We start from the raw sequence: 23,788 nt of genomic DNA, 5'->3' as shown, positions 1-23,788 counted from the left end.
TTTGGTTGATGTTGCAATTTCAGGTCATGGCAGCGTAAGAGGTCATGGAAATAAGGGTCGGACCGCGAATAACATGTACTTGGTGAGATTTCAGTGAGAATGCCTTGATTCTCCAAGACAGCGAGTTGCAGGGTCAAGGGACGTTGACTTAGACGCACTTCACCATCATTATCGACCGTGAAAGAGCCTATTTTGCGTAATGGATGGGCCAAATTGAGCATGAGCCTGGAAAGATCTCTGTAGAGATTCTGTTTCTGACCACTGGCATCTGCACGGAGTGGCCACCTGTTGGACAACATTGTGCCTTGGTTCTTGTCGATGAAATCCATCAGGAGGTAGCCGGACTTGAGAGATGCGGGACGTCGACGCGGAACAAACGGCCGATGAAAAGGCTTTCGCAGGATCCATGCTAAACCTCTTTTGATATATTCAAAGGCACGCAAATACCAGGGAAGTTGGGAGACGGAGGTAAACTATATTATGAGTGAGTCTTGACTTAGGATCGAACACTGAAACACCTACAGCCAAGCCATTGGGAAGACCAAATCCCCATAGCCTTGGGATGGGACTCGAGGGCAATTCTGGGAGATCCACGCAAAGGAAGCAGCCTCGGAGCGAACCTTTTCGTCTAACAACCGTGGATCTGTCACCCCTCCGAGCCGATGGGGAAGAGGACACTTGATCAGAAGTCGCTGCAGCCTCGGCCCGCTGACGTGAATCGGAAGGCAAGCGTTGAAGCTTCCACAAAGCCAGTCCGATGGCGGTGCAACTGTACAATGTTGACCGGGCGACGAACGGACATGCTGGCCCACGATCTTCTCAATATCATCAGTATGACTCCCCAGATACTCAAGAAACTCCCGTTTCAGCCGTGGGTATTCCAATTTCACGAGCATATTATCATCCTCATTTTCAATGTATTCCCAGTCCAATTGCGCAGACTCATGTCTTTGATCTATAGCCACAGCGCTTTGACCACCGCAAGGAGACATCATAGCGAAGGCAACACTCCACTGAGAATGATCCTGAAAAGGTTTATTTTCAACCGAAATGAAGGTGCGTCTCCGTCAACACGCTCATGGAAAGGATTGCATCGCAGAGGCGAGAATCATACAGGGCGTCGCAGGAGGCCGCAGGGGAGAAGGAAACGGAGAACAGGTCGAGGGATCGCAGGAGAGCGAAAGCGATAAAGAGCAGGCTGCAGGATGGACGGAGCCGCGCGACGAAGGACGCACAATAGGCTGTGTGTTTGCGGCGGGGCTGATTAGGTGCGGAGATTGCGAGAGCTTGGTGATGACACTACAAGCCAAATACTGGCTGTCAGCGATGCATTATCAGTGGAACCACGAAACTCGTACGGGACGATGACTGCGGTGAGCCAACTGGCTGCCAAGGTCTGAATGACTAAGCGGAGTGCCAAGCGAATTGCTCGAGTGGCCCACGTGAGACTAATTTAGCTAGTCCTAATTAGAAGGAGTTAGTGTTGCAGTTAAACATTGTGCTCTTACCAAATCAGGCCTAGCTCATGACTACGTGTGCCAAGGTCACTTCTCACCACCTCGACTGCTGCATATGACAGTCCTTCTCCGTCTGTTTCGTTACCGCCGTAGCCTGGAATCCATGCCTTTGCTGTCTTTCTGCCCTGACGTCTACCTTTCCCCTTTATCTTCCTGAAGTTGTTGCAGACGGAGCGGAGCTGTTGGGGACTGTCCTTGGGTCATTGTTATGCCGTGTTCTCGACTGCTCGCACTCTCCGGCACCCGAATAGCAGGTGCTGTGTCGACTCTGACTATGACAGTGAAGACGTGCGGGATATACTCCTCAGTCCAGCATTACTGCCCTGCGCTAGCCTCCACTGTACCATGATCAAGTCGTTTCGCATCAGTCAAGAGTGCCGTGTTCCGCAAGACCATGATCTTCTGCCTTTCTGCTTGGGCATTGTGAGCTGTCGAACTTCTGGTCCGTTCCACTCCATCCCCATCTTCCTCACTTGACGATGTTGGAGGAGTTGCAACCGCCCTTCCTTCGGACGATAATTCGAGTCCAGACAAGGAGAAGCAGTGAGATGAACCCCGTCTGTGACCTCGAAGTTCTGTGACACACACGCAGGATTGAGCCTCAGGCTGACTTGAGGAAAGGTGCCGATCACTCAACCTCAATCACGCACGCCAAACGACTCCGCAAAGACAAAATGTTTTTTCTGCAAAGGGTCTGACGATGCCTCAACCGTCCACTTTGTACGATGGGTTAAATCACACTGTCGTCCTCTTCGTCCTACTCCTACTGAGGAAGCTGGTCGAGAGTAGTGTCAGTCACAAGATCCTCCAGCCCAAACAAGCAAGGCCCTTCTATCTGGGCGTGCTCACGCCCGGGCACGGTTCCAAAGTCTCCCAGCTTCGGTAGTGCCTTCCACTTGCGAGTCCGTTGTGTCTTTACACGACCCTTCCTCCTCGACTTCTCGCTCGCTCTCCTACATGAGCGCTAGATTCCTCAGCTCGGTATTTTCTCCACCCTCGTGCCCACCACGAGATCCTGCGAATAATGTCCGGCTCTGTTTAGACATTATGTCACGCCCTAGCCAATCACGGTCTGCCAGCTACCCTTTAGGTAGTGGGCGATGGCATTGATGTCGTGCTTCTTGACATATATCAGGGCTGACTGCTCCGTCGTCTCGTCGGAAGTCGTTACTGATAACCCCTTTGACTTGGATGCTCGCTCCGCTGCTGGCTGGAGGACGAGCGTGTCCGAGTATGAGAACACGGACGGCTCCGCTAGTGAATCAGCTGAGATGATAACGCCACATTGCAAGCACATATCCGGGGCCTTACAACACTTTTGAACCACCATCGTGGTCCTCATGTCGACCTCAAGAAAGGCACATGCGCGCCATCCCTGTCCCAAGAAGTAGCAGACGCGCTACAGGCGAGATGCTCGACTGTCCCAAGGTTGTCGATTTTTTCGGCCTCTGAATGTCTCAAGTAATGACAGTGGCTCTCCACGCTACACGCAGACATTCTATCAACGTTGGCGAGCACCAACTTTGATATAGGACCTCATCTTTCTTATGTCTACGGTCTCGTCCAATACCGCCTCATCTTTTACTTCTTCCAGAGTCTTTCTCAATGCTCTTGGCCTTCCGAAAGATAATAAAGACCGACACGGCCACTGCGGAGCCGAGCAACAAGTATCACCCACCACGCAGGAATCGCGCGAAACGGGGAGGATCAATCCCCGCTTCGCCGGACTTGTGGAATACACACAAAGGCAACCACGAATGCAAATTGCGGAAAGACCCACGTCCGGCATCCATGAGCCAGCGACAGAGCGAGCAGTTGACACTGACACTGACATTGATGTGGACGTGGACATGGGGGCGAGGCCCCGTCTTCCGCCACTTCTCCTTCTCTGCCTACATCATTGGAGATTAGCATGTTGCAGACAACGACAAGTGCTCAACCAACTACTTGCTACCTCAAGAATTACTATCCTTCTTGTTCATATTTCATCACGAAGTCGATGTACTCGATCCAGCCGACCTATACCGGCGGTGTCGTATCATTTCAAAACAATCCAGAAGCCGAAGTTCCCCATTTGTTTTCTTTTTCCCTTTCCTCTCTCTCCCTTTTTCCTTTCATTTACATATCGTCAAGTCCCTAATCCAGTGACAGAGGAAAGCTACCTAGACATAGTGCATAAAGACTACGCGCAGGGGATCGGAAGTCCCTTGTCTTGATCTTCACCCTCCTTCTCATCATCGTCGTCGTCGTTATAGTCATCATGTTCTTTGTCATTACCGGCATAACGACCGTCTGTCCCTGAAAGATAACGAAGCGATGAACATCTCACTTCCCGCCTTTGGCCATGTCCGCCTTGTCCTCCCCAGTCTGATTCCTCCACAATCCCGCGTAAATGGCATTACGCTGGATGAGCTGGCGATGTGTTCCCTTCTCGGCAACCTCGCCGCACCCGTCCTCACCTGTTTTCATCACGACGATCGTGTCGGCGCCCATGATGGTTGAGAGGCGGTGTCTGTGTCAGACCAGAGTCAGAGGTAGAGTCCAAGTCAGAGAGGGAGACGGAGGTGGAGAGTAGAGGCAGAGGCGGAGGTAGGGTCAGAAGGTAAAAGAAATCGGTTGATTGACTGACACTTCCAACGACACCCGGAGGGGAGAAGAAAGAAGAAAGAAGTAAGTCGAACGGTTACGTACGCGATGGCAACGGTCGTCTTGTTGCTCTTGATGCTCTCCTTGACGTGAGCTTCCGTGTCGGCGTCCAATGCACTGGTGGCCTCGTCGAAGATGAGGACGGGCGCATCGTGGAGAAGTGTCCGGGCCAGCGCAACTCGTTGTTTTTCGCCGCCGGAGAGGTAGCTGGTGCAGAGTCAGTAACAACTCGACGACAATATGATGTCAAGACGGTCACGGTCCACCACCTCAATCATGCGAGAAGGCAGAAACCCACCCGCCACCCTCGCCGACGATACCCTCGTACGTTTCCGGGAGAGTGTTGACCGTGTCGTGAATGCCGGCGCGGTCTGCAGCATCGTGTAGCTCTGTCTCCGTGGCATCGGGCCGGCCGTACTTGATATTGTGCGAGAAAGTGTGGTTGAAGAGGTACCGCGTCTGAGCCATGACGGAGATGTGCTTGGACAGCCTGTATGGTGGGTTCGATATGTCAGTAACATCATGAAATGTGTGCGAGGGAATCCAAGTGCAAGGAGAAGTAAGAGTAAGAATGCAAAGAGTGTCACTCACTCCCCCTTTTGCAGCTCCTTGATGTCCTGGCCGTCGATGTGGAGGGTGCCCTTGTCGGGATCGTACGACCACTTCACGAGGTTGATAATGGTCGACTTGCCGCAGCCTGACGGACCGACGTGGGCGGTTGTCTGGCCGCTGTCGACGACGAGAGAAAGGTCTTTGAGGATCGCTTTATTGCCCGGGCCATTGGCCGCGGAGGGATAGCCAAAGGTGACGTTTTTGAATTCGATGGTGCCGCCACCCACGTCAAGGTTAAGGTTCTTGGGCCCGTACTTCCTCCTGGGCACAATCTCGAGCAGTCGGCGGAGGTGGTCGGCGGTTGTACAGATCTTCCGTGATATGCTCGCGGATCCGCGTGAGGTGCCACATCGGGGCCTTAGCCAGAGCCATGTACCCGCCGAACGCCACGACGGGCGCGACCGTGTGGTCTCCAGTCTGCAGGCCACGCACGATGACGAGGGTGGTGGCTGCGAAGGCGCCAAACGACGGCAAGAGATTCGAGCCTAAGCCGACGACGAGATCCGTGAGTGTGTTCTGCCACGACTCCTAGGTCTGCGCGCCGAGGCTCTCTCCGTACGCCTCGGTCTCGCGGTAGATCTGATTGTACATGGCCACGGTGGACCAGCCTCGATAGCCACCCTGGCATAGGCGATTCGTCTCGAAGCGGGCCTTCATACCTCGGTCGACGGTCACCGTCCGGGTACGGTTAACCCAGAGCACGAGGAGTAGGTCGACGGCCGAGACCGCGCCCAGCACGAACGAGACTTGCGGCCCGTACAGCGACAAGACGGTCGCACTGGCGTCGAAGAGCCGCAGCACCTCGGGTACGGTGCAGAATACGAGATAGTCGAGCGACGGACAGACCTGGTTGCTTTTTTCAATGACCGTGTGCTGATGTCAGTCGGGTCCGTCGAGTTATGGAAGGCGACCTCGTGTTTCATGAGATGCTCGTAGACGAGCTTGCACACTTTGGCTTTGCGGCCGAGCTTGAACTTGGCCCACAACAACGCGCGCACGGCCAACAGTCCGCTACTCGAGTTGGCGAACTGGACAACCACGACCAGCGCCAGCGGCTTCCACACGGGGCCGAGGTGTTGGGCCGTATACGCCTGCACGACGCTCTGGGCAAAGGCGCCCTGCACGTACGGCACGCACAGCGACAGGAGCGTCTCCAATCCGAGTATGATGATGGCGTAGACGATGCGCACCTTCATCCACGGCAGCTGGCTCGGCCACATCTACGGCACGCAGATGCGGAATTTTTTTCATCCACTGCCACCGTCCGCCGGCATCGCGGATCTCTTCGCTGATGTTTCTTCGGAGTGTGGGAGGCATTTCCTCTTCTTGCTTTGTAGTTCGTTTCTTTTCTGCGCACTGCTTGCCTTGCCTGTAGTGGTAGTCGCGATATTGAAGGGGAAGGGAGCAGCCATGCGAAGGGAGGTGGTGGAGGTTGCGTCATTGTCGAGCCGGGTAGATCCGCTTTCACCCGGCCAAGAGAAGGCAACGAACAGGCCAATCTCCAGACAGCCGCGGAGGCTTGGGGCCGCAACAAAGTGTAGAGACTAGGAAAGAAAGAAAAGAGACTAGCGAGAATAAAGGAGGAAAGGTTAAGTTCAAAAGTAAAAAATCAGGACGGTGGAGGAGAAGCCTGGCAGAGAAACAACAACACACCAGGAACGGCGGTGACATGAGGCACGATGGGGTAGCATACTCGTAGCCCCCACAACGACAACGGGCTCCATGCCAGATTGGTGGATGAACGTCTCCTATCAACGGAGATATTGGCTACATGCCACCCAAATCCAAGCCAGAAACTCTGATGGACGTACTTAAGACCTTGTAAAGCCTGACCCTTTCGACAATCGCCATCATTGGGCGAGGGCAGACGATATTTCCAAATGAAGCGATTGGGATCTCACAGAGGTCAGACTTGGCAGTCTCAGTGCGGCCTCACTAATCCCTTCCAGACCAGTGCATGCGAAATCTCCCTCGGGATCCTCCATGAAATCAGGCGAGAATTGGTCCAAGCTCTGCGCTAGCAAGTGTCATATTCTAACACTATTGAGCGCCCCATTGCGCCCCGTTGCGCCTGTTTCCTTCCCCGTTAGGCTCAACTTCCCACTTCGGTTTGACTTTTCCTCACCCGTTTCTGCCGCACGGAAAGTCCACCCTGCCTGTCTTCCGGGTGGGGAAGGAGCTTTCCTTGGGTCTCAGCGACTACCAGCGCCACATTTATTGTTACGAACTCACCGGCTTTCGGATGTGCTGTGCTGTGCGAGACTGAATGGCATCTTCTCTAGCACCAGGGAAGAATGGCGGTTCTGCCAATCAGAACCTGACAACTCACAGCAACGGAGGCTAAAATGGTCAGTCACAAGGTCCTTTGTCCACCCAATCACAAGTAGAGCTGATGAGGCTGATGAGGCCAAGACACCTCTGCTCTCCACTCTGCAACAAAACTCGTCACCTCAATGGCTTGTGACGGCGTTTGAGGTCATGATCCTTATGTTGCTTACAGCCTCAATGCTCGATGGTCAACCTAGAGGTTGTCAGGCCCCCCGAGTGGATCCTGCAGCACAAAACACTCCTCCCCTGCCTAGTATACCACACCACCACGTCACAACCAATCCGAAGAGTCCAACGTCGGCGAAACCAAGTTTTTGATCTGTTCTGTTCCAATTGCGAGCACTCGATGGCAACCACCAGCCTCTCCAGTCGGCCAGAGAAGGAGATATCCGCACACCATGACCGGGGTGGCGGGGAGGGTGGTGAAGGGGGGAGGGGGAAAGTGTTTTCCCTTTTCGACTGACATCAAGTGGTTTATTAGTCCTGTCCATCAGCCTGAGTAGACGCTCTTGCTCAGCCGTCACTTCATCCGCAAAATTTGCACTACCCGCAGATCCGTGCCTACACTCCTCGCCTTGTGCCTCTCGCCGCGTGAACTTTGCCTCGGCCCGCACCCTGACTATCCTTTCATAGCTTCGACGCTTTCCTTCCTCAAGCGTTGACAGCGGCGCTCCCTCCGGTTTCCGACGCTGCTCAGCCGATTGGATGGACACCATGATTGGCGCATCTTCCTTCCAAGAGTCGCCTGTCACAGGTACGTCCTTTTTGACTCTTCCCCCTTTGGAGGTCTATACACGAAAATGGACTAACAAATGATTGTAAGACCCCACGCTACCTAGAACGTTCCCCGGTAAATTGGCGGACCACCCAGCACCTGGGCCTAGCACCGAGCCGGGATGCAGCGGCACAAACTCCGTGGACGTTGCCACGGACTGGAAGCCATGTGTCACCTGCAAAATGACAAAATCAAGGTGCGAGGGCGGATATCCGTGCCACAGGTGCAAACAATTCAACCTCGCATGCACCTGCCATACATTCGAACGGAGAGGCAACGCTCGGAACACATGTGACGGCTGCTTTTACGCAAAGGCAAGCTGTGATGGAGGGTTTCCGTGCACCAGGTGCACACGGTTGAAAAAGACATGCGAGGGCCCGGACAATACCTTTGCTTGGTGGATGCCGCCCCCCGATGACACGACTGCGCTACCTGATGAGACCGAACCACCGGCCAATGCGACGACGCCGAAGCGGCAGCGAGACATCACGGGTTATGGAACCGAGATGCGTGCTGAGGCCGCAAAGCTGAAGACAAGGAGAAGGGGCGCGTTGGTGCGCTCGAGGTTGTTGGGGTTGGAGGAGGCACACGGCGTGGCAGCAAACGCCATTGGCAGAGGTGATTCAGACACACCCAAGCTCCGCGTGGGAGAGGTCAAGCCCCACGAAGACGTCGAGGTTGAAGACGACAAGTCCGAGAAAGAAACCACGCGTCCGATGTCACTAAGCCAAGAGTCAGACAGGTCGGTGATCAAAATCAAACCATCACGTCCACAGTCCTACCGCCGTCGCGCGTGCGAAGCCTGCAGGAAGAAAAAAATCGCGAAAAAGTGCAATCACGCGGAACCATGCAATAATTGCGAAAAGCCGGAGCACTGTTTCTACGTCACTCACAAGGGCAAGAAGAGAACTACTCCGGCGACGGCCAAGAGGACTCTGTTGGAGTGGACGCTGTCCCCGAAGCCCACGTCGCAGAACGTGCTTCCTGGCGCCGCCTTCACACCGGTGGGACAGGTTCCTCTCATGAACGGCGTCTACAACAACGGCGCTGCATACGGTGAGCTGGCGGGTGCTCCAGCACACCCGCGTGGGTATGGCTACTACGCCGACCCCCCTGGCGGTATAACGAGCGGCTTCGTGTCAACTCCAGCTCATTCGTTTGTAGCACCCTGCTCGTCGTATCAACAGCCTGTTTCTTCTTTCCGGCAGCCCGCACCGTCTTTCCAACAGCCGTCTAGATGGTTTCAACAACCCAATTCGTCATTTCAACAGCCGGCTTCGTCACTTCAACAGTCCGCTTCTTCTTTACAGCAACCTGCTTCATCGTTTCAACAACCCAATTCGTCTTCGGCATTCCAAACACCGACTTTCCCGTTTAAAGCATCACCGCTGCTTTACGTGCAAAATCAACCCACTCCGGGAACGATGCCAGTGCAGACCGACTACAGCGGCATGGTCAACACGGGCTATCCTCCCTACGGGACCCACGGACAGCGTGACATCTACCACCAGTGCGAACCCTTCTGCAACACGACCGACAGCACGGCACCGAGCACCTTGGTCCCCTTTCCAATCCACCGGCAATGCCATTCAATGTCGATACAGGGGTTTCAGCCTCAACAGCAGAACCAGTCGGTCTCGATACAGGGGTTTCAGCCTCAGCCGCAATACATTGAGTCGATCTCGATGGAGGCCTTCCCACCTCATCAGCAACATCATCCAATCTCGGCACAGGCTTTTCCAAACCAGCAGCAACACGCGCCTCCAGGAGTCACGACGGCAGAGAATGAAGGCTACATTCCCTTGTACCTGGAAGAAGAGTATGACGATGACGCCTACGTCGCGAGACCTGTCCATGGAAACACTGCCCAGACGAGTCCAATCCAGCCACCAAACCTCGTCGCTTCGAGGCCGAATACAGGACCGATGACATATTACCCGACTGCTGCTGCTGCTACTGTTGCTGGGCACTTGGACAGCGCTTGGCCATTTCAAGGGTGGACTCCGTCGACCATGGTAGCGCCCTCGACCTCAATAGTCGCCTCAACTCCCATGATGCGCTCGACTCCAGTACCAGCCCCGACCGTGATCACCCCCTCAGCTCTTATCCTGGCCTCACGACCTGACGCTAACCTTGGATCCACGGTAACCACCGACAACCCCTTCGAACCTGCCATCCCGAACCACCCGATCCCGGCATGCCATCCCTACTGGACAAGCATGGAGGCATGGGCGCAGGCCGAAGATTATTCGAGTTAGCTTTCCCGTGGTAAGTGCTTGCTCACCGGACACTTGGATAAGTATGTGGACAAGTCTAACAAACGCATTCGACAGAGCTTGGACCCGAAACCGCCGAGCGCTGGCACGTGCAGGAGTGGTTGCCGAAATGGAAACGTGCGAAATGGTGACTTCATCAGAAGAAGACGAGGCAGGCGCGTGCAAGAGGGGGGGACTGGGATGATGTCGACTTGATGAAAGTTCTTCATGAGAAAGAGGATATAAAAGGGGATGTGTTTCTTATTGTCGCCGGCCTAGCCTTATCTTGCGCAGACGGTCTGTCTATTTTGTTCGTATTTCTTTCTGTTTCGATATGATTGTCTACCTACCCGCTGCTGGCACAGCAAGGCATATAGAAAACATTACTTCTATTGACATTCGGTCAATGCGGAGTCCGCGCCGGCTGGCGGACTGGAAAAGCTCGCATAAACGAAAAAGCTTGCTCAGCTCGGAACTGACGACGTGAGAGTGCCTGCAAGAGTGCCCAGAGTGGTCAGAGTGATGAGAGTGGTCAGATGAACAACTTGAATATCTGTTATTACTGCGATATCTTTCCGAGAACTAGGGATTTCATGATCCAAAGTTGGGCGTGTGGTGTAATAATTGTCAGTCAATATTTCCAACACTCCTTTCTCTTGTGTTTATCCATTCTCATTTCCCTGAAGATGTTGGCAAGATCGGCCCACCTGGCGCATGCAGCGGCGCATCGAGTCGGTCGAATATCCAGAATACTTAGTAATCACTACTCAACTCACAGACAGACTGCTCGGGTCCGCTCAGATCAGCCCGGCTTCCTTACTTTGCTTGATTCATGGCATTTGCAATACTCGCACAAAGAGCTCTGTCAGACATGGCACGCGCTTCTATCTGTCTTGCCGTCAATTTCAAATGTAAAAAGACTTGTGATGTGCCACAGTTGATTGATGTAATTCCTGCGCTGCCCCGCCGGCAACCTTTGCAAAGATTGTCGAAATCGTGAACTTTGTTCATTCCACCCCAAGTAGTAGTCCGAACGACTTAGCCAGGCGCCGGGCCGGGCCATTCCAAGTGAGATGTTCTCTCTTCCCGAGGGGTACTGTGTGACAAACAAGATGGAACGGTGCGCCCACCGCACCAGGGGCTCAGTTTTGCGTGGTCATCCGTCAAACTTGTGAAAAGGGTGGAAAACAGAACGTCGCTTCTTGCTTTGAGCATTGAGCACGGACGTACCGTGTCTGAGGGAGCTGTCCTGGTGACGGTTCACTCTTCTGCATCCTGTATCGAGTATCGAAGATCGAGCAAAGCAAGAGACTCGATACAATCTTTCTCTGGCCATCGGTCTCCCCACTTCTGCTTTCTTTACATGAGCACCGACTCCTCCTCCTCCTCCTTATATATGTACCAGCACTCGGTGCGAAGACCACCAGTGTAGGCTGCAACGTTGACAAGAAGGAAGAGATTCGTGTATTGTAGTGTAGGAGATGTGTCGTGCCTTGGAATCCGCTGTGGTGCTGTCCTGCTAGTGTTAGCCCAACTGAACTTTTACCTGCCGGCCTGTGATCTGAATGGAACAACGCATACTGAACCTTGGCCTCCTTTTCTGTCTATTATCTGCACTCTGCTTAGCTGGTAGCTGTGACGCCAGGAGAACGGAAAGACCCTTTGTGAAGATCGTCAGTCGTGACTGCGCACAGCAGAAGACAAAGACAAAGGGCGTTGGTGCGTCGCGGGAGAGACGAGGCAGTGGCCGTCACGTCATGATCGACCGTAGTGCTATATACGAGCTGTCGCTGTGCCTCGCCGGAGAGGCAGGGCAGTGGCGACATGATCGACCGTAGTTATATATGTAGTACTAATTTCGAAATTCGTTCACACAACTTTCATCCACAAACAACATTCGTCCACAGCAATCCATTCTGAACTTGATCATCTTGGAAATCATACTCGACATTCAAGATGGACGCCAAAGATGGCAAAGTCGCCGAGCCGTCACCCAAATCACACGGCCAAGACGACATCACCACCACCCCGTCGCAGCCTGACGCACCCAAAGTCACGCCGCCGTTGTTGTTGTTGTCTGTGAATGACGAATTCAACAACGCAGTTCGTGCCGTGCAAGAGTTCAAGTCTTCATCTCATGTCAAGCCACACACTTGGATACGCTTCCCGTTGAGCCCCGCTGCCTACAACCAGCTCACCGAGTTCTTGGATAACGACGACACGTTCCGTGGCCTAGAGTAAGAGATTCAGACCTCACATTTTCCGACGATTTGAAACTGACCTACGATGATCTGCAGAACCTTCTATTCCCCCTTCACCCAAGAATTCGCCATGGGCGCCGAAACCCGTGTTCACGCGGCCTTTGCCCCTGCGGTTGTACGTGACATCCTCAACGGTCTTGCACGCTTGGAACATCCGTCCCTTGATGGATTCGGTGGCAATGTCTTGAATACCGCATCGGCAAAGCTCGCTCTGACTGTCGAGGGCAGCACTTTTGAAAAGTGCCCCGATGGCTCGTTGCTGTATCTGGGCGCACGGTTCCCGGGAGTCGTCATGGAAGTGGCCCATTCCCAGCGAGCAGAGGACCTTCCCCGACTTGCTGAGGATTACATACTTGGTTCTGGTGGAAGAGTTCGTTGCGTCGTCGGCTTCAAGCTGCCATACCCAGCAGGCAACGAAGCGACATTGTCAGTCTGGATCCCAAAATTGACCGACTTGTCGGATGGCCGCAAGAGCCTCGATGTCAAGCAACTCGTGAAGGAAGAGGTCAGTTTTTTTTTTTTTTGTTTTCTCGTCTGTCAACCTTGTACACAAAAAGACTAATGTTTTCCTTTTTACACTTCCAGGTCTTCTGCACTGCCGACGGTCACCCAAACCAAAACTCTACCGGTCTCAGCTTGTCGCTCGCTTACCTCGCACCGACTCAGGAAATCCGAGCCATGGTCAACGCGCTCCCAGCCGAGGTGGCCGAGATCAAAATCTCTACTGCAAAACTATGCGAGTACCTGAAGTTGGCGTTCAAAGCGGAAAATCCAGGAAATGTCGTTGACGACATCGACGACGAGATGGTGGTGGTGGCTCCGCGCAAATACGGACCTGCGTAGTGCTGCTCTCAAACGCAGTATCACTGAGGCCACTTCGTCAGCATACCTCGGTGTTACCACCAACAAAGCAAATCCAGGAAATGTCGTTGATGACATCGACGACGACATGGTGGTGGTGGTGGTAGCTCCGCGCAAATACGGACCTGCGTAGTGTTGCTCTCAAACGCAGTATCACTGAGGCCACTTCGTCAGCATGCCTCGGCGTTACCACCAACAAAGCACACTGTTCAGAGTAAATAGCTTCTTTTCGTTCACAAACTCGGGGAGAAAAATCAAAAAAACATTCGGACCTGCTCTTCTGTGTCTGCCTGTCAGTCTATTCCTTTTAATCCTGCATGGCCCATGACTCTCGTTGCCCTATACGTTGAGACTCTTGTACATTTCTAGGTTTTTTTTATTCCTGTACCCCCCTTCTATGCCGTCGCCGGTCGCCGTCGCCGGTCGCCGTCGCCGTCGCCCTTGTCCTCTGAGTACCCACTACGTATCACAACAAACTTGCTTGTTTACCATCTCGTATCTCTTGTTTCTCTCTTCCTCTGACATCTAGCGAGCTATCTACTGTACGCTCCTCCCCCTTTTCTCGTCCTTCCCTCGGTTCTCCTGATACCGCAGTACTGCCCCCTCCTATACTTACCGTTACCTACCGACAAGCTCGGGTCCGCAGATCTGCCACGTTGTGGTGCATCTCACACGCGTCAACTAGCAAGCTTGCACAAGGTGATGATGATGATGACATCTAGTCTCCCCGAGTGTCGTGTCATGCCAAAATTTGAATTGACGTGTCGTCTCATAGATGCGATGGGTTCGACCATACATACACACGCATTATATGCGCGAATACATGGGTAGCTTTCGTGGAGAGGCGACGAGATGCGCTCACTGGTTGCGCTGCTGCCGCATGATCTCGTTGTCAAATCAAGTAAAAAACCTTGGTACTGAAATTTGTTTCAATAACGGCGCAGATGGTTGCCGTGATACCTGCCCCTCGCGCCATGCTACGAATAAGACATCACACAAAAAACCAGGCCTGGCTTGGCTTGGCTTGTTGGCTGGCCATGTGAACTGCGTTTTGCTGGAGCTGGAGAACAAGAAAAGAACTGAGGACAGAGAACAATGTATTTAGGGTGCATGCGCCCTGATGGTCTATCTACCTGGCTGCCTGTCTGGCAAAAGGGCAAAAGGGCAAAGGATTTCCGTTGCGCAAACGAGGGGTTCGCCCCTGGGCCAAGGGCCAAAGCAGAGAAGAGGACAAGTGAGGGATTTCTGGCCAGTTTAGTCAGTCAGTCAGCCAACCAGGGCACATATGAAGGGGAGCAGTATCAACTGCCCGCGTATCTTGTCCAGGCTCGTCGTTCTCCATCCGGACACAGACAACCGTAACGGGGCAGGGTGAAGAGTGGTCTCATGGACTCCGGTCAGGGAATATATGAAGGCAGGCAGTTTCCCGAGCAGAAGTTCACTTGATTTGCTCGTCTCTACAGACGCCGACCGATTATGGCCATGGGAAGGCCTGGCAAGCGGCAGAGAGTTCGAGTGCTGCCTGACCCCTGACCCCAAATAGATAGTTCTGAATAGGCCTGCTGAGTTTCTCAACCGCTGGTGGGTCTCAGTCATTCCCGTGGGCAAATTCACCGATGACTGCAGCAGGCATGTTTCAGCGGATGCAAGTCACGTCAATCACAACTATATCCTCGATGTCGTAACCGCAAAGAATACAGTCACTATTAGCCGACATGGATACGACAAGCGCCCAGTTGTCTCGCAAGTCTACGAGCATCTATTGATTATCGCCACACAATTGGCCTTGTGGGGCGGGCCCTCACTCGAAGGGAACATCTTCACGTCCAGGGTTACTTGTAACCTTCTTGACAAAGTTTCGGGATCAGAAGATCCGTTGTCACGCGGATTTCTGAGCAATATCGTCAACGTTGCCACGGCGGCAGCAACATAATTACTTCCGGTCACCACGGTTGGACATGGAGCACAGACGGTTTTTGAACGCGTGGGAAACTGATGCGTACGTCAACAGGCGAGGGTCTAAGCAAGTAGATAGCACAGACAGACGGAAAATCAAACCTTTCATGCCGCACCTGGTACACCATTCCCGATCCGTGCGACGAGGGCACGGTGAGAGATGGAGAATGGTGCCAGTTTACCCTGAGAGGTGTCTGTGGCAAGATTCCAACATGTCAATGTCCCACCTGACCCCCACTACTACTCGTCAGACGTGTCCGTCATGTGGTCGGCCTGAGAAGAAGCATTGTCGTGAAGCCGTGTTGTTTTGACAGGCAGACGTCGGACTTCCTTTAGATTTTTAAGCATTCAGGGGGCGCGGGCCTGATCAGGCAAGGCTGAGATTGCCAAGAGTCGATTGACAGAGATGGTCAAAACGTCGGGCCGTCAAAAGATCCGAAGCCTTCATCTACTGGAATAATGTTTTTCCGGCCTCGCTGATGACGACTCATTTGGTCATGTGACAGAAGTAGTGATGTCAGCGAGCAATCTACCTTCCTAAATCAGTATAGGATAAATGCCTTAGATAATCTTCGATGCCAAGGCCCGCAGCCTGACTTGGTGGGCACAGTCTCTGCGCTCGGTACCTTTGACTCGCTGTACTCACTGCCGTCATTCTCGCAATCTGCAACGCGAATTCTCTGTCAGACAATGTAACTACAACGCCGCAGTGACAGCTGGCAATCACTGCAATATCTAGGCTAACTATTGAGACCAACCTCCGGGGCGTTTGTGGCAGCCGACCGACCGTGAAACGCTCCCGTGCCCTTCTCTTCTGCTTGGACTTCAACAGCCGGAAGGACAGTGGATCGGCGGTTGCTCGAGGTGGCCTTGTGATCAAGCCACGCAGCAATCAGACGCCTCAGAGCTGTATCGATCGTGCCATGCTCAACAGATGCCAGGGTCTGACATATCACTCAGCTACTTAGCTGCTCCCGTCTCGGCCCCGCAACCCTGCTTCAAGTCCTGCTGGTGGCTCTGGCGCATTATCAGCGGGACGTGTAGGCCCTCAGGCTAGTGTCGAGTCACGGATATTTCCTCTCCCAGAGTGATGCCTCTGTCGACTTCACCCTGCTTCCTCGTCCGAATCAGCTCACCGTCTCGGTCAACGAGTCCCGCGCTGTCGGCTGCTTCTTCAAGCTGCCGCAAAGCCTACAGACCCCCCCGCTGGAGAGTATGGCGCAGCCCATGTACCTGCCCCCCGAAGACACGATTGCCAGAATCTGCCCAAATGCCACGTACCCGCCGTTCCCCAAACCCCTGATCGGGCGGCCGCGATTCCGCAATCGACAAGGTCTAGCCACGCCAAAGACGAGCACGACCATTTGGAGGAGCATCTGGCGGCAATTGACAACCTGGTCAACAAACTCTCTGTTTTGAGCGGGCCGGCATCTTGTGGCCCACGGATCCAGGGTACTGTGATCTGCACGGAGGAATTATCTAGATGTTCGTACATTCTAGATATTTCGTCGCGCCGTACCCCGAAAAGCACAGAGGATCTGAAGATGCACCATGGCTCGATTCTGGATCTGTCCAAACCGTGGTGTGGCAAAATGTCCATGGTCGAGATATATCGTTATTCTGGCATCATAATCCACTGTGACGAGCTTGGCACAAAGGTGCGTTTTATCTCCGTATTGAGTTGCCAAGGGGCGCTAATGCACGGAGCATGGTGCACGGGCCATCACCGGCACCCACGCCTCTTCGCGGCCCGCGCACGTCCTCTTGCATTGGCGCCTCTTGGCAAGTCAACAACCCCTTTGCTGAGATATACGTGACCCTCGTTCTCTCTCCTCTTGATATCCCGTTACAAAAATGCCCTACTAAGACTCAACCGCGACTTGGCAAGATCTTCAGCGGGCCATGAGCATGGCACGGACAGACAGATAGAGAGACACGGTCTTTTTCGGTATAGAATCTTCAGATGCTTCTTGATTGTTGTTGACTCTGGGGCCGGAGAGACGAGGAGGGAAGGGATGGAAATGTAGGTGGTGGCCGAGGTGGGCACAGTTTAAACAACATGCCATGGCACAGTATGCACAGCGCGTCTCCTCAGATCGCGATACACTGATGGCTGATAGATATTCCAAGTGTTTTGACGAATGATATTGTTTGTGGGCCTGTTCAATGTCGTTGCATTCGTTTCTCTTGCGGCAACTGCTGATTCTTTGGTGCGCTGGGAACCAGCATCCGTTCTCCGATCACCTCCGCTGCTGTCCAGATCACGTATGCCGCCTTGTCAACACCCAGAAGCAGAGATATGTGTGCAGTGCTATTCATATCAGGGCGGCTCTGTATTTTGATGTTCTGTTCTCGGCATCGATATATCTTTTCAAGTGCATGCTGGTAAGGTCGTGTCGCACCGGTACCCAGGCTGCACGAAACGCGCTTGAACGCCTGTGTTGCCTCGTTAGCCACAGGTTCTGCTTTAATCATATGCCAGCTGCAGCTGACTGGATGCCTCAACTCTTGCTTTGGATGTACCTTTTGCAAAGTTGAAAGGGAGGATTGCCGCGCTCAGAAAGACCACCGGGCTGCAGGGAAGTGGTACCTCGACTCTTAACGATATTCACCTCCCCACGTAAACCGTCTTCCGCAGAGGTATTCTCTGTACGTGTTCTCCTTTGTTAATAGTTGTTCTCCTTTCTCTCGCGACATGCGCCGTTGAATCTCAGCCATAGACCGACCGCTCTGCAATAGTGTAAGGGTCAGCGCAGCCGGGATGACAATAGAATAGCAACAAGATGAAGAACATGGTGCGTCATTCAGTATCATGTCCATGGTTCCATTAGTGATGAATCGTAGTAAAGCTTTGGGAAAGGAAAGAAAAAAGTGAGCGATTGGAACTCCCTTCCATTTCACAGGGGCTATGTCATGCTGGAGCCTCTCACTATGTCCGCCTCGTATCGAAACCCGTTGGATCAGTTTGTTATGACTACGGGTAGATATGTCTTGTCTTGGCTGGGTGAAGAAGGTGGTATATTTACTCGGCCGGCTCACTTGCTCCTGTAGGCATGGTAATTCATACACACACACACACACACACACACACACACACAAAAATGCTAGGTTTAAAAACCAATAAAACTGCAAAAAACTCCATTTAGGAGAAAACGTAGCCCTTGGTGCAATGGGCACATTTTTTTGATGTTTCCTGGACTTTAGAAGTCCTTCTCTCCTCCCGTAGTGGATCTCTCCTGCTCGTCCTCCTCCTCTTTCTTCCTCCGTGAGCGCTCAACCCCATAATATACCCTCCCCCTTCTCTCGCTTTGAGCCTTGATTTGTCGTTGTCGTTGTTGTTGTAACAATGCGGACTGCAGTCATCAATTCCTAGTGAGTGAGTAGCGGAGCCAGGAAGAGCCCATACATCACACCACCATGTGGTTGGAAATTTGTAAATCAAGGGTAAGGTAGTTCGAGTTGAACCCCTGAACTTTGGTGTTACAGATTGATGCAGACCTGATCCGGCAATTGTTGGAGGGGATTTCGCTGTTATAATTAATAACACTTGTTGGAAAAAAAGTGGGACTCCCCTGTAGCATGTGATGTGTGTCGGAGGCGAGGAAGTGAAGGTTTAGCGAACAGCTTCTGGGGGAACTACAGAGGGCGAATGAAGTTCACTACTGATTCATGTTGCAACGATTACATCAAGTCATGATAGAGACCATTCCCCTACTCAGTGGAGTACTGTCTCGAGGATATCTCCACTGGAGGTCTTTTATTCTGTACCTGATTCAAAACTGCTATACAGGAGCCTGCCGGGGGTATAAAAATGTAAGGCTTTCAGTGACAAGGCTGCGGGTGCGAGGCGGAGGCTCTGCTCATGTCACGTAATTGGGAAGTTTGGAAAGCTACAGGAGTTTCCTCCTCGCTGATCAGGAGGCGTTTGTTTCTCTACCTTTATCAGTCCATCTAGCTTGCGTCAGAATATACATCAGCGGTACAAATATGTGGTGTTGAGCACAGAGTGAGATATGGGATTTATATACACAAAGGGAACGGACCACTCTGGGTTCAATCAAGGTCTCTAAACAGTATCTCATGATTTGTAGCTAACAAATATCGCCTTTAGCCCTCTCTGCCCGACTAGCACAGACATATCGAATCGCATGTCGTTTTCTAACTCGTGACGTGACGCGCCGAGACTAGCCTCTGCCTACGCTGCGGCACAGCCTCGCTGTCGACCAAGAAACATCTTGGTTGGTCCTTTGTACTACAACTCGTCGGTTCAATCGCACATCGAGACAGCAGTACCTAACAGCAACACTGACAGCTAGCGACAATCGCTCGTGTGGGTTTTGCGAAGACTTGGAGGACGGGCAACTGATCCCGAATGGAACAGCACCGACGAATCCCAATGACTCTGAGATATCATCCTCCCCATCTGGGAATCTGCCCTTGCATGAAGCGTATTGGCGCTTGTGATCGATAAAGCGAATCTTGACCCTTGTATCCCCCCCGATGCTCTGCTTGCTGAGATCTGGCATTTATGTGTGTATTCTATGTACGAGAAGAGTGCTCATGTGATATTCGTGTGCCTTATTGGCGTGCTCGACAAAAAACAGGGTGATGAAGGGACCCCACGCGGACTGCTTTCATCCATGTATAAGAACAAGTACGTGCAAACGATCCAGCCTATGGTGCTCGTCCAACAGACTGATCAACCAGCAGGTGAACAGCTTCTCCATCCTAATTGTCATCTGAACCTACCCCCCGTATGATCAATCAGGACTCGCTGCCGCCCACCGAGAATGCGGAACCCACAAAGACAAAATTCTAAAGTTTTTCCCCCGAAGAATGCAGAGAAATCGGTGGTAATTCTCCAGAGACGTTGAAAAAGGTATCGACGTCTGAAATTACGGTCACCCCTAGCGACATTGTCGGTGAACTACCCTGAGAGCCGCGCGAGATGAGATTGTGAATGTATGCGGTCAGCTAACATTGTTCAAGCAGCGTACGGACCATTCCTCAGCCCCTTTTCGATCGAAAGGGCCAAGGTCGATTTGTTCTTGGACATTGTCTGCCTGCCTGCCCCTGAATGTATTCTGGACCAGCCATTGAGAAGAGATGGTGCTTCGATGGCTATTAGGAGCGAAGTCAGACATTCGACTAGTAATGTGCTTGGTCAGGAGCAGTCGACGTCGACGGTATTTCAGCCACGGCCACTCTTCTACCACACCCTCTCAAGTGACGAGCCACAGCGTTCTAGTGCAGATCGTGGGTCTTCAGTAGCGACCAAAGTCATTGGCAGGATATCCCGGATGCCAAAGTCCACGATCTAGTGTCATGGGTGGCTTCTGACACGCTCCTATCACATCGGCCGGGTGTGCCACTGTTATGTCGGAGTTCAGGATCGCATTCTCCAATCTCCCCTTGGACGACTTACTCTTCTCGCTTCCGTACCACGCTGCGGCGCGCGGTCCTTTCTGTCAACTGTGTTTTCATTGGGTGAATTCCAACTTCACACCTCAAATGCATATCAACCGACTCTGCCACATCTACTTGGAGGACCATGACCAACCAACCGTGACGTGAGAGTTGGGTCTGCAAGAGGGCCAGCCCAAAGGATAGTCTCGACTTCATTACTCACTCCACTGCCGTGTGCCGTCCCTGGCTGGGCTAGCAAGGCAGCGGCGAGACGCAATATTCCAGGAGACGCGACAATGCTTTGGGGGTTGTTCAACTCTATGCATTCGACATTACAAACAAAAGAATTTGAAATACGAGTCGAGTGTCCGAGAAGACAACGCATTGACCTGATTGAGACGATCGCTGGCTGAAGCCTGCTTCTTGGATGTGTCCCGGACGCGGGACTTCAGGCACAACTGATTTTCACGAGTCATGCTTATCACACAGCAGAGGGACAGAGTTTGTGGCTGTCGGTGCCATGAGGACGGCCATTCGGACGCTATGGCCAAAGGCGAAATGGTTGGCTTTTTGATGCTACTTTTGGAAGGGGATATTGATGCTGCACGATCATCTTGGTGAAATACAAATGTGCTAATGTCACCCGGTCGCCATGGTCATGTCAATCTAAGTAGATTAGTATTACAGCGGCAGCGGCGGTGCCGTTTGTACACCGGCGCCAGTTCACAGATATGGACAGGCGGAGAAACCTCCGTGATGGGTGTTCAAAAAAAAGAAAAAAAAAAACACGACGGGGTTTTCAAATTACGGTGCAAAATGAACTGAAGAGGAGACACACAAGTTGGCTATTGTTTTTTTTTTCTGCCCTTTTTGCGATGGATGTGGCATGGAAAGCCGTTTGGTATACAGTACTTAAGATTGACTCTCACTGTTGATTTCGACTCCAAGAGACCGGCCATTCGACGGATCTTTTTTTCTCTGTCTACTTTATGGTATATGGCACCGTTTAGTCTGGCTCACCTTTTTAAACCACGATTAACGGCGATGACGGTGGCGACGGTTTACGACGATTCACCCTGGTGTTTAAATTTCTTCGCAGGCTGGGCACGGCATTCTTCAGAAATGCATCAAAGTCCGATCCGAGCAGTGGTAGTAGAAATATCTTAGTTGTTCATTGTGTATGGAGGGAAGAAATGCACAGTGTTACCGGTGCCAGTAGGCGCTGTTGGGCGTCGGACGCGAGATCCAACCGTCGTCGTGTCCACCATGCCATCGCCATCCAACCGCAAGTCACTCCCAGACCCGACTTCGCCGGCAGAACCTGAGCAACCGCCCTGCCATTCACCTTTCGCCTAGTTTGCCTCAACCAGAAGCTCCAGCACTTGCTTCGGCAAAGCCGCTTTGACATGTCGACGGGTCCCCTCGCCATCAGCCGCTGAATGCGCCGCTAGTCCGGCTACGGGTTCGGATTAGAGACCGACCTGACTCAGGGTCTTTGCGACCGACTCGGCTTGGAACATAATCTTCATCAAGTGTCTTTGTGCCTGCGCCATCTTCATCCTCACTCTCCTGGGAAGAGTCATCATCACCGCGGTCCGAGCCATCCAAACGCTGAGATTGTAGTGCCTCCATCCTCTTCTTCTCTTCCGCGTTCGCGAGCTCCGCTTTCTCGATGTAGTGACAGAGTTTGTCCAGCGGGATTTGGATCGTTGCGCCATGGAGCGAAGACGGTACGAGAGCCGGTGGTGCTATGTCGAAGACAGAAATTTTGAGAGGAGGACCAGAGACCTGCGCGCCAGCCTCGGTTCGCACTTCCTAGGCACCAAGGTCAGTGACGCTATCTCGCAAAGCCGTGACAGAGATACTGACTCGAGAGTAGTGTCGAAGTTGACCACCGGCGGTTTTACCAGAATTGTCGCGTTTCCAGACGTGCAAAGTGATCCGCTTGGACCGAAAGTAGTCAAAGGAGATGCCAATGACCTTTCGAATATTCAGAGAGGATTCAAACAGGTAGAACTGAGCCAATTTCTCGAGCTCCTCGGACTTTTGCGAATACGCCACCTCTAGAACAACACCATAGAAGTAATCGTCCAAACAACAGAAGCAATCGTCTGGTTGATGCAGGCCCGGGCCTCGGATGCTCACCACATCGCTGGAGCCACGGCTCGTAACCTGATCCATGAACGCTTCTCCATCCATCGTGTCGCGGCATATCGAGTCAAGGTCTCTAAAGAAGAGCTTGGCGAACCCCCCGCGGGCCACGTCATGGATCAGGCCAGGCATTTGATGAACAAAGGTTTGGGTTTGGGAGAAATAGTTGACCCTTAAAAATAATCTTCACATTAGCTACAAATTCAGCTGGTGGTTACTCCCTGTGCGTACCGTAGCTTGTCCCAGATGTCACTGCGTTCAAGAAGTTCTCGGAGGGTCGCCCACTGAGAAGGGGATACGTGATATGTGTTCCATTCAGTGCCTGAAACTCGTCCAGATTGGCGGTCGTGCACTTGTTTGAAAATGACAGGCACAGTGAGGGGGTGATCCAAAAAGTTGGAAGTAGAGTGGTCCGAAGAAGGCAACGAGTTAGGGGGCCTGCCTGTGGTGTCACACTGCATGTAGGACAAAGCGGGTCTTTCTGTCGCATCGGCGTGACAGGGGTCTGTGGTAGTGGCTTGGGCTTGTGATACGGCTTGCGGGCCAGCATCGCTGCGGCGACGGTGAGGAAGGCTCTGCATTTCTGTCGCGAGTTGGTGAGAAGGATAAAATCAAACTGATACCAAAACAAAGGCCGCGGTGGATATTTATATCGACACAATCACTGAATATGCACGTGATAAGCAACGATAAGGCTGGTCTTCCCACTCAGCACGTGGAGAAACACGTCAACGACATTCTTTCTTCTCTCCATCTTGTACCCACTTTCTGGAAGACTCTTGTCCTTCTGTATGCCGTGCTGCCGCAGGAGGCAGGAAAGGGCAACGCCCCGAGCAGGATGCTTTCAAGACGACTTGCTTCCGGCTGCGCCCCTCTTTGAGGCCGTCCTTTCCTTCCTGTCCATTTTCTGGGCATGACGAGGACCGTCCGACCAATTTTCGGCGCAAAGGGACCCTCTCAGCCCCCTCCTCCTCCTTTCTGTCTCTTGGTCACCGCACAGCGAAGAGCCTGAGATGCCAC

General features: G+C 52.7%; 4 protein-coding genes across 4 annotated transcripts; 2 read left to right on the top strand and 2 right to left on the bottom strand.

Annotated features, from left to right (window-relative positions):
* Positions 1–3,842: 3,842 nt before the first annotated feature.
* AYO21_07496 (hypothetical protein) lies at positions 3,843–5,971 on the bottom strand (the record flags this gene model as incomplete). The annotated part of the gene is made up of 7 exons (XM_022657451.1): positions 3,843–4,029; positions 4,209–4,370; positions 4,462–4,653; positions 4,755–5,036; positions 5,083–5,260; positions 5,435–5,553; positions 5,622–5,971. The coding sequence occupies 7 exons, from the start codon at positions 5,969–5,971 to the stop codon at positions 3,843–3,845; spliced, it is 1,470 nt and encodes a 489-aa protein (XP_022510222.1).
* A 2,308-nt stretch (positions 5,972–8,279) lies between these two features.
* Positions 8,280–10,136, top strand: AYO21_07495 (hypothetical protein; the record flags this gene model as incomplete). Its single annotated transcript, XM_022657450.1, has 1 exon — positions 8,280–10,136. One exon carries the CDS (start codon positions 8,280–8,282, stop codon positions 10,134–10,136), a length of 1,857 nt encoding a protein of 618 aa, XP_022510221.1.
* Positions 10,137–12,089: 1,953 nt separating this feature from the next.
* AYO21_07494 (hypothetical protein) lies at positions 12,090–16,630 on the top strand (the record flags this gene model as incomplete). The annotated part of the gene is made up of 4 exons (XM_022657449.1): positions 12,090–12,370; positions 12,431–12,899; positions 12,980–13,233; positions 16,264–16,630. The coding sequence occupies 4 exons, from the start codon at positions 12,090–12,092 to the stop codon at positions 16,628–16,630; spliced, it is 1,371 nt and encodes a 456-aa protein (XP_022510220.1).
* A 5,415-nt stretch (positions 16,631–22,045) lies between these two features.
* On the bottom strand, positions 22,046–23,349 carry AYO21_07493 (hypothetical protein; the record flags this gene model as incomplete). The annotated part of the gene is made up of 3 exons (XM_022657448.1): positions 22,046–22,432; positions 22,487–22,940; positions 23,000–23,349. 3 exons carry the CDS (start codon positions 23,347–23,349, stop codon positions 22,046–22,048), a joined length of 1,191 nt encoding a protein of 396 aa, XP_022510219.1.
* Between the last annotated feature and the right edge of the window lie 439 nt (positions 23,350–23,788).

This window comes from Fonsecaea monophora, assembly GCF_001642475.1.
Source record: "Fonsecaea monophora strain CBS 269.37 chromosome Unknown Scaff58, whole genome shotgun sequence".
Lineage (NCBI taxonomy): Eukaryota > Fungi > Ascomycota > Eurotiomycetes > Chaetothyriales > Herpotrichiellaceae > Fonsecaea > Fonsecaea monophora.
Note: the sequence above shows the minus strand (reverse complement) of the source record. Positions and strands in the feature narration are given on the sequence as shown.